We start from the raw sequence: 10,797 nt of genomic DNA on the forward strand, positions 1-10,797 counted from the left end.
TAAGTTTGAGCTCGTTTTTATTTTTTAAACGCTGCTACTAAACCAACTGAATTGATTTTCTCATTTTATTTTCATTTTGTTTTCACAGATCATTTGATCACAGATGATTATTTAGGCTTGTCTATTTGCCAGATTTGCCGATTTTTACCTAAATTATTGCAAATTTAACCGAAATTTTGAACAATTTTTAACCATTATACAATTTAAAAAAACGTATATTCTCTCGAAGTCCAAAAATCATGAGGAAGCAATAAATATTTGTGAGCAATAAGAAGCTATGCAATTGGCCAATACCAAGATAAATGATAAAGTTTTCTAGATTTTTTTTGATAAACTATAATCAGCGCAAAAAAAAACAGACAATCAATCAGTAGCTTGCCTCAACAACAGAGTCTATTTGACAGCTAAAACTTGGCTCTAGAAAGAAAATGCAGCTTCTAATGTTTATATTAGATCAAACCGATCAAAAGCACAATAGTTACTCCATTCTTAAGCGCCCAATCATATGTTGGCTATTTAAATTATCAGTTTAGTTTGTTTTCTTTTGTTCACATTTTTTTCGGGTTTGATGGAAAAAGAAATCAATAAGGAGGAACTCATTTCTTTTCAAAAACTAGTTTGCGAGTTTTTCCTTAATGCACTGTGGCTGAAGTATTCAAATTATTTCAAAAATCTTAGAGGCAAGCTGGCAGGAGAAAGCTTACTAGTAAGATTTTTGCGAAATTCTGTATCCTGTTGTTATCTAATTGTTCCAATCATACTTTGTTGAGCTTTTAGAACACATCATTTTGGCCAACTCATGTCTTTGCATAAAAAGTTACAATAATCTTTCAAGTGCTGACCCGAAGCTTTGACGTTCTTTCTAAGAGCAAGAATTGAGGGAATATATCGGACTCTGATCTATTTCAAACAAAAATTCGCGGTATATAACAGTTGGATTGTATTTATTTAAAAGTAAGACAAGGTTTTCTTAGCGCCTCCTAGCATCGGATCTTAATAATTGCTGTAATCCAATTATTCATACGTTTTTTTTCAATAGGAGAAGTAGGTTTGCGGTTTCTAAACCTCTGAAAGTTTTGGAGGTTGTTAAGATGTAACACCAGAATAAAAGGAGATCAACATATTTTAACACCAACTTATCGATTTCTTCTGCCCTGAAAGCTGCATAAAGCTAAGCGATTCAGTTACACGTAGTTATCAGATTTACGCGAATGTATAAATAATCTGTAAAAAATCAATTCAAATTCGTAAAAAAGCAGTCAAATTATGGAAACGAATACAAAGATATTTTTTTCACTTTGACTACAACTAGTTGTTTTTTGTCGACGCTCTTTTTTCTACCTTGGCTCTTAGTTATGTAAAACTTAGCTCTCTTTCTATCATTTAGATAGATCAGAAGAGATTTTCTTTCAGTTTTTGATCAGAAGAGATTTTCTTTCAGCTCTCCAGTTTCCTATAGAAAAGTAATCAAGATAAGTGATAAAAATAAAAAAATTGGTTAAAATGAAGCAGTCAAAATATTTTCTGGGAAATACGCCTCAATTTTTTTCGCCCCGCCAAGTTTGGGGTGAATAGTCTCGCAACCCTACCCGTTACTATTATTTGAAACACAAATCCTTCTATACGGATGGGTTCGACTTGGGTTTTATGAAAACGGGTTTTATTTAATTTACATGGTTTTCTCTAAGATTTGGTTTGAATAACAATTGAGTCGAAAGAATTTATTTCTAAGCGCCGGCTTGATATTGAGTAAGAAATCAGAACAAACTGACTAAGAAATCAGAAATCAAAACTGAAATTTATGTACAATCGAATTTTGAGAGTTTTTCCGCCTCGGGGGGTTTGCACTACATGTTACCGATAAGCGTTCAATTTCTGTCTTGTATAAAGTACAATGAACTTATTAAGAACGACCAACAAACTCTTGACTACCAAGCTAGAATAACTCAGCGAAATGACTCACCAGAATCTTGGGTTGTTACAAATAGTATCTGCAACAATCAAACACCGCAGAACAACCAAACGCACTTGCCATTTTGCACATTTTACTCACATTGATTTTGTCACGTGCTTTTGACTATGTAATGTCACGCGCTCTGTATCTGTGCTGCATCGAATAAAGGGGAGGGGTGGGGTGGAAGCTTCAAAACGGAAAAGGTCCATAATTTTTGTTGGCATGTAATTAACACAATAATTAACTATGATAGGTTGGTATTGAGTAGCTGTGAAGAATATATTAATCGCAATCAGTGTTTCAGAAATCTTGCTCATGCCCACCCGTTTGAATACGTGCTCTGCATGATGGCATTTTTCGTCAACTTCTTCTTGCGTCCTTTGTATGTCCTCATGGGCTACTATCATTTCATGGACAGGCGTGGCGAAGTAACCCAAGCGCTGTTGCGACGATCGGGGGGCAGCCAACTGGACAGCCGTGTCACAGGGGGGAATCAAGAGCCACAGCAAGCCCCTCCCCCAAACTTCAAACGTCAGCAACCATCGGGTGCAGATTCGAACCCCTTTGAAGAACCAGGAGCCGGTAGAAGTCAGTACTGAAGCAGCCATTAGAAACACTGGAACAGAAAGAAAACAGTTAATGCATGGCGTTATGCATGCAGCACGCCGTTTGTTACCAAGAGCTATAAGTTTGTTCATCATTTAAATATTTCATGCAAAAATTGAATGGCTTTTTCTCAAAGTACATGTTTTAAAGATTACTAAAGTTTTAACCTAAAACCAACAAAGGATTTTGAACTCGAATAACAACTCCTCTAAGTATGAGAAACCGTCGGTATGTTCGGTTTCAAACGCGTAAGGAACCATTGGTATGTTCCGTTTCAAACGTCAGGGACTTACAATAAGTTCGGTTTAAAATCACAAGCAAGTTCATCAAAACTCCGTGTATGAGAATTAATCATTCTGGACAAAATTTTTGTTGTGCCTTCCGTCTTGTATTCCTAAGTTCGGAATGTTCGGCATCGTCCATGCATGAAAACGGGTCTTATTTGTCAAGCCAATGCCTGAATCGTAGTCCAGCTTATGCTTCTAACTTTGTATGTTCGGTCCGGCTCATGCCTATTTTTGTCCGTTGAATTTGTCCAAACTTAATCTCTAGTTTGATCAGTATGGCCTATAGATAAATTTTTGTCTGTACGGCCTGACCGATGCATATTCTTAGTCTTGCTGAGTTTATAGTAATATACTCTAAGTTTTATAAACTATTGAGCGATAATCTCATGATAGATGATGGCTCCTCAACACAAGCAATATATGGACTGATTAAAAATAACAATAATCATTAATAACTTTTGTTCCTGCGTAATCGCAGCGGAACAGCATTAGGCCACAGCGGCCTGTTCTCAACTGCCCCTTTTTATTATTATTCCCCACACTTCTGACTGTTCTTTTCATGGGTAGCTTTGCTCTTTTTTGTTGACGATGGCCACTTTTTTTGCGTCTGAAACTTTCACTTAGTACCATCATTGCAGCCAAAATTGGTCAGGCTATACTCAACCTAAAGCTATGGTAAATTAAGAGCTCATCTTTACATAGACAGCTTAACGAAGGCAGGGGATTGAATACTCAATCATTGTCTTGTGAATCATACGCCTTAGCTGTCGGCTATCACGCCACAAAAATGTCCAGCCCGTGGGAGGAACCCGTAATAAGCAAAAAAGAGATAATGGATCCTGAATTGAGTAGTACTGTGGGGAACAGCTGATCTTCGTTAGCAAGCAGCACAGTGCTGAAAATTTCAAAAAATTGTCAATTTTGCTTGTCGAAATTGCATTTCTACTAAATTAGACGTTTTTATTCTGATAAAAAAAGCTAAAACACTTCAAGTTGAATTTCAAACCCTAAAAGTGAAACGCAAAAATTATATATTGCTTAAATTGCTTTTAAATAAATAGGGTTTTCCCCGCGCAAATACCATTCTTGGTCTCTTTGGCCTGGCACAGAAAGTAAGTTTGTTTGATATTGCTCAGGATCCTTGTTTTTTCGATCTGATAATTTTGGCATAAATTATAAGAATTGAAGTCAAAACAGTGATATAATGTAAAAAATGCGATTGAAAGCAATCAAGGAAGTAGTTACAGTGATAACATTCCGCAATAAATATTATCACTAGATATACAAAATTTCTTTTATGCGTTCTCCGCCGGAGATTTATCGTTTCCCTGTTTTGCAAAAAAAGTGTACACAAGGTGCGTAAAAACTGGCTATTGTAGTGGAACTTTTTTTCTTAGCTATATATTTCTCTTCAACTAAATTTTCTCTTTTAGCTATATAAATGAAAAGCGGTGAACATTTGTAAGAATTGCTATTATATGTTAAGTAGTAGTCAATCACTTTTTTTTAGTATTTTAATGTAAAATATAAAAAGTTTTGCAGCAAAAACTTTACAAGACTGGTTGGTTACCGATAAATTTTTTTCATCACCACACAACGTAAAAGAAATGGTTTTTGAGAATTATTCATCCTAATAAAGTAAAGACAATTGCGCGACTTATTATGCGAGCAAAATAATGTGAGACAGTGTGTCCAAAACAAACTGCACAGATTTTTAGTTGCTTTGCGCATTCTTCATTTAAAAAATCAGTTCACTGAAATCGAGAAGGCATTGTATTAAAAACTTTCGAATGTTTGTTTGCATTGGAAGTTTAGAAAAAAACAGCAATGAAACCCAATGAAGTCAGCAATTAAATTTATTTCTGTTAATTAAGACTTTCTACGGTTTTCTAAATTTTGAATTTTCTGAGTTTATCACTTTTGATACTTTATAGAAGACAGGATCAATTTTTTAGCATTTATGTTACTTTCAGTTAATGGTATATAAAAATATTCTTATGTGGAATGGTTTAAATTCCGATAAGCCACTGAGGCATGGCCGCTGACCGTGGCAAAGGCGATAAACTCATGTGTAAGTGAGTTAGAAAATTTTGTGTCCCATTTATATTACAACATTTATCTCAGCACTTAATACCTCTAATTTTCTCACTTTTGACTTTCTCGGCTAATTTTTTCGTCGGCCCTTAGCTGACCTTTACGAAAAAGAAGTGTTTGACCACGTAGCTGGCCGTTACGACTAAAAAATTGGGTGTTAGGACAACAGATCAAAAGGCAACAATTCAAAAGCAATAATTGGGACAAAAGATCAAAAATGAAGATATTCAAGATGCGTTTTGGCCAATCAGATTTAAGTGGTCACTTACAAAACAAAGCATAACATGTTCCGTCGTGACATTTTGCTTTCTTTTGATAATTCATATTAGGTCCAATGGGCCGTGAGGCATGCTCATAGTTCGCGAGGCATGGCCAGATGCAGTAGTTTTATGCCCGACCTCAAATAATACATAATTTTTAATTTCAGCCAATGAGAATAAAGATTACTTGTGGATCTGTTGTCCCAATCTGTCTGTTTTTGATCTATTGTCCCTTCGATCTACTTCCGGCTCACCAAAAACTGATTAACTGTTAGCGTCAGTCAGAAAATCGACGCCAAAAACAGCAACTATGAAAACTTCTAAACCTGGCTTGGCAAGAAAAATAGTGAAACAATTAGTTATAACTTTGATTAAAATCGATATATATATCTGATAATCGGTTAGATTTCGTATTAAATCTCCCGAGTCGGTGAGAAATGCGCACAAATATGCGGATGCACAACCAGACCGATTTTTAGCGGGCGCCGAAACAGGACAAATGCCGACCAAGCGATTAGAAATTATTTGTCATACAAATGTTATTTAAAAAAATAGTTGCAGCTTTTGTATAAGTGTTATAGGTACATATCATATGTCCCAGAGGCCACTTGCCTAACTATTACTCGCAATTGCTATTGCATTGTTATTTGCACTCCAGAATCTTTTCGCAAATTACAGAAAACGAATAAAAATGATGGCCGCATTGCTCGCTTTTTATTGGTTGAATTTTATTGCCCATAGTTGAGTGAGTCGGTGTGGTCGGATGAGTCATTTCTTGCAAAAATTTTGAATAACTTTTTGGAATACTTAAACTTCCACACTGTTTTATGTCGGCACAGTTGTGGCTGAGGCAAGTCGTGGCTGTTCTGTTCTCAAATAGTTAGCTATATTTTTATGGGTGAATTTATTCAGCTAAAAAAGTTAGTTTTATATTGCCAATAACGTTTTGGTTTTTAGAGTCAGTTTTATTATTTTCTGCTCATTTTGACGTCACCACTTTCTATTGATCAATAACGCTGAAGTAATTTTTGTAACATCTATGCGGGTTCAACATAGCATGGTGAATATGGTATGGTACGGTTTACATTTTAGCAGTAAAATTGCATAACGGTCTTTTAGCGACAAAACAAACAGAAGACAGCCATAACCACAATATGATGAGCATTGAAAAAACCAAAATTGGTTTGAGCACTTGGTCTTCAAGCTCACACTACTGAGAAACCCTTGCCGAGATGTCAGCACAAAAAATGCAGAGGTATAACGGATTAGTTGATATGCGAGTAAACCATGCAAAATAAACACTGCTTGCTTTGAAAACAAAAAATTAATGTTTGTTAGCGTTGTTACACAATAGAGCGTTTAATTTAGCACTGACTATACATTAATGCATCAATTATTTCTTTGTTCTGGTATTCAAAGGTCCTTTATATTTGATGCGACTCAAACTTATAAATTGGAAATTGGGTAGCGGTGGTCCGAAGTCATTGAAATTCCGGACAAAATTTTGGTTGCGTCTTCCGTCTGGCATTCCTAAGTTCGGTCTCTTCGGCATCGTCCATACATGAAAAGGGTCTTATTTGTCAAGCCAATGCCTAATTTTGCTCCAGCTCATGCTTCCAACTTTGTATGTTCGGTCCGGCCCATACCTATTTTTTGTCCATTGAGTTTGCCTAAACTTAATCTCTAGTTTAATCAGTATGGCCTATAGACAAATTTCTGTCTGTTGAGCCTGACCGATGCCTATTTTTGGTCTTGCTGAGATTACAGTATTTTAATCTAAGTTTTGTAACCTGTTGAGCGATAATCTCATGATAGATGGCGGCTCCTCCACAAAAGCAATATATGGACTGATTAAAAACAATAATCATCATTAATAATTTTCGTTCCTGTGTAATCGCAGCGGAACAGCATTAGGCCAAAGCGGCTTGTTCTCAGCTACCCTTTTTTATTATTCCTCATACTTCAGACTGTTCTTCTTCATGGGCAGTTTTGCTCTTTTTTGTGGACGACGGCGTCTGAAACTATTCAGGCGCAGTTGGGTGCATTTGTATGGTGGTGTATATACAAAGTGATGGAGAGTTGCCCATTAAGCTGTGAGAATGGGGTTGAAATAAATATCTGTATCCACTATAATTATAAGCGGACACCCCCCCCCCCCCCCCCCCCAGTTTAGCGAGTCGTCGGCCCAGTACTTTATCGTCAGCGCAGTACTGTATCGTTGGGGACCCAGTACTGTTACATTGGGGACCCAGTACTGTATCGTTGGGGGCCCAGTACTGTATTTTCGTAGATGTAAGTATCGACCCCCCCCCCCCCCCCCACACACACACGAACTGTCTCAATCCCTCAACCATTAACCTTCACCGTTCAACCAATAATCCGACTTTTTGAGTCCATACTCATGCATGCTAGGACCAAATCTTCAATAAAACATATGAATTTCTTATATTTGAAGAACGCATTGAATACTCTAGACTCTGAATACTGTTTTTGCGTAGATTTAAGTATCGACCCCCCCCCCCCCCCCCCCAAGAACTGTCTCAACCACTCCAATATTATCTAAATATATACACAAATCGTCGTCCTATGAGTGGGGTCAGAACATTATGTGCGAACGCACATTGCCGAGCCTTCTTGTTTTCTTTGATTGGAAAGTCTTACACAAATTGTTGACACAAACATTGTATGCCGATTGTATATCGTCGGCCCAGTTCTGTATCCATTTTCTTTAGGCTGAAAACTATAATACATACGAATTTCAATTACAATCTGAAACAAAAACCATAAAAATCTAAAAATCGGCAGGTCCCAGACACTCGGCGTGTATTTACTGGTTTTGGTGGCTGTTTTTTGTGATGATAATACGTTATTTTCAATGTTTTAATATAGTAATCTCATCGTTATGCTCAAAAAGTGCAACGCCCAAAAATTCAAAATTTTTTTGGGAATTTTCAAATTTTATTATGATTTTCCTATGATCATCATGAGCATCAAAACCAATGATGCACAGTCTATTTTCAGAAAAAAAGTATCTATGGGATTTAACCTGTACATCATGAGTGGCAAGATACTCTTCAGACACACTGATACAGTAATGGGCCGACGATATACAATTGTGATACAATGTTTCAGTACTGAAATACTATGGCATTAAGGTCCGGGCTATCAATACACTTCCGGCCTTTTTCACCGCTAATCATAAAAGATCGTATAAGATTTCATACATGCTTCAGTCACGAAATACATATCTAAAAGGTCGTCACTTACCGAGAAATGTCAAGATTTCAACACTTTGTACAAAAATTGCATATTGCTCATTTTAAAACTCCAATTACTACATATACTACAAATTGCTGCAATAATACTCTATGCAGTGACATCCACAGAAAATAATAATTGCATATTTTCGCCTACTGGTTCCAAAAAATGGCATTATCTCCTCGCGTTCTCGCATATCTAACGCTCCGCTAATAGTGAGGAAATTACAAAATGCATAGTTAAAATTTAGTGGTAAAGTTACATAACATCAGCGCTATGAAAAAGAGGGACTTCAAATTATTTAGCAAAATAAGTAATGAACTAAGTGAATAATACGGGTGGTGACATTAAAAGTAATTAAGCGGTGAAAAGGCACAACACAGTGAAATTTATGACAATTTGGCAAGCCATAAACGGTGTATATTTTTTAAGACACGTTTCACAGAAATTTAATACTCTTACTGTCTGATCATATAATCCATTGCTTCGACTGAAACTAAAAAAAACTACTGACGTCTCGAACAAGTGTTTAATAAATTAATCACCCGACCCGAGTGCCATAGTAAATCAGTACTGATTAATCAAAATCCAATAGTAGAACGTTAAATCAGTACCGGATCATAGTGTCCCAAGGGTAAAGTTACCTTGCATTATGTTCAGACCAAATCCAGACCCAGTTATTTTTAACGAAATTATCATGAACATAATGAACATAGGTTTCGTCAATGGTCATTGCAAAATCATAGAAATTTTGAAAATTTCGAAAATAAGTTGCAATTCTTACATGACGCGCTAGGAGCATGATATAGCGTTTTATATAGCGTTTAGCGAAAACAAGCTGCGTGCAAACAAACCGTGCAAAAACCGGCCGAAAACAAGCTGTGTGTGTGTGCGTGTGTGTGTGTGATTTGAAGTTTAGAGGAAAATTTAGGCTCCCGAGGAATTGCAATTAGTATGGGCTAGAATTCGCGACAAGGCCCAAAATTGGGCTTATTTCAGATTTGGGGGGGGGGGGTGCAGATCAGGCATCCATTAACTCCATCTGGGCGCAATTCGTAACTCGTCCGGGCCCAACTCGTAACCCGTCCGGGCATCCATTAGCTCATTCGGGCCCAACTCGTAACTCGTCCGGGCCCAACTCGTCCGGGCCTCTTTCAACAACAGATAAAAAGGGGGACGGGTCGATTATGACAATTAATGAATTTTCCTTCTCCAGAACACACGATCCCTTCCCACAATAGCGTTTCGAAGTATAACACGAGAAAGTGAAGATGTCCGAGTGTCCATCACCATCGTGCCGTCATACGTGTGACCTGCGAATGTTCCTTTGTTAAAACAGAGAGTCGAATCTGTTGTGTGGAGGGGGAATATGACTTGAGGAAATGGAGAATGTTTATATGTGATGAGTATGTGTAATTCAGTGCACATGGTCAGATGCAAGGTGCAGGTGAGTTGCGACGAATGGCACAACGAATGACACAACGAATGGTACAACGAATGGTATGGCATGGTACAATACCACAGAGAATACACACAGAATACAGTACAAACTGACAATTGTAGAGAACTGTGCAAAACATTAAACTTCTATAGAAATACAATTGAGAGTAAGCACGTTTAAATTCTGTTTTGAATAACCACATGATGATGATTAATTAATTTTTTGAATTGCCTTTCGCGTTTTGTACGGCCGTTGGTGATCTTTCATGCTGTTCATTTGAAATACAGACAAAAATTCATTATGTCCATGATAAACACAGAATTGATTTCCATTATGTTCAGAGTAAATTCAGGATTTTACTATGAATTTTACCATGAAATGTCTATGAAGTGCCATTATCAGAACTCTGGCCATAGTAAAAATCATAATGAATTTTTTATGATTCAGTACTGAAATATCAAGAGACTCAGATCCGGGCAATCATTTAGATTTGGATCAGTGGTAAACAGCAATATCTGACTTTTTTGTTTTTCTCACCATCAATATATCATTGAAAATGCATAATTTCACAGTGTTCACCAAAATTTCATTTTTTGTGAAAAAAATTGCTATTGCTAATTCTAGAGAGTTTTCAAAGATTTATCGCTCGGGGTTGATATCATCAACATTAAAATGAAGCACTCACACAAATTTTGTTATAGTGAGTAAAGTGAAACCAAATTTATTACAATCACTAGTGCAAAAAGTTATGAGTACCCTTAAGTGATTTTTTTGTTATGATGACAATGAATGAACAAACCAATGCTCATTTCTGCATTAAGGACAATTTGCACAATCTATTGAAGAATGTGATTTTTTTACAATGAACTCAATTGTAGATAGTCATATTCCACCGAG

The 10,797-nt window shown here is 36.6% G+C and overlaps 1 protein-coding gene across 2 annotated transcripts in view; it reads left to right on the forward strand.

Moving 5' to 3' along the window:
* Positions 1-2,695, forward strand: part of LOC142345329 (uncharacterized) — a 34,803-nt gene extending 32,108 nt beyond the window's left edge. For both annotated transcript variants that reach the window (XM_075397331.1, XM_075397330.1), the window contains one exon: positions 2,259-2,695. In XM_075397331.1, the coding sequence (XP_075253446.1) occupies positions 2,259-2,553 (295 nt within the window). In that variant the 3' untranslated portion in view covers positions 2,554-2,695. The remainder of the gene's footprint in view (positions 1-2,258) is intronic.
* Positions 2,696-10,797: the final 8,102 nt, after the last annotated feature.

The sequence above is a fragment of the Convolutriloba macropyga genome, chromosome 9, assembly GCF_964194025.1.
Source record: "Convolutriloba macropyga chromosome 9, txConMacr16.3, whole genome shotgun sequence".
Classification (NCBI taxonomy): Eukaryota; Metazoa; Xenacoelomorpha; order Acoela; family Convolutidae; genus Convolutriloba; species Convolutriloba macropyga.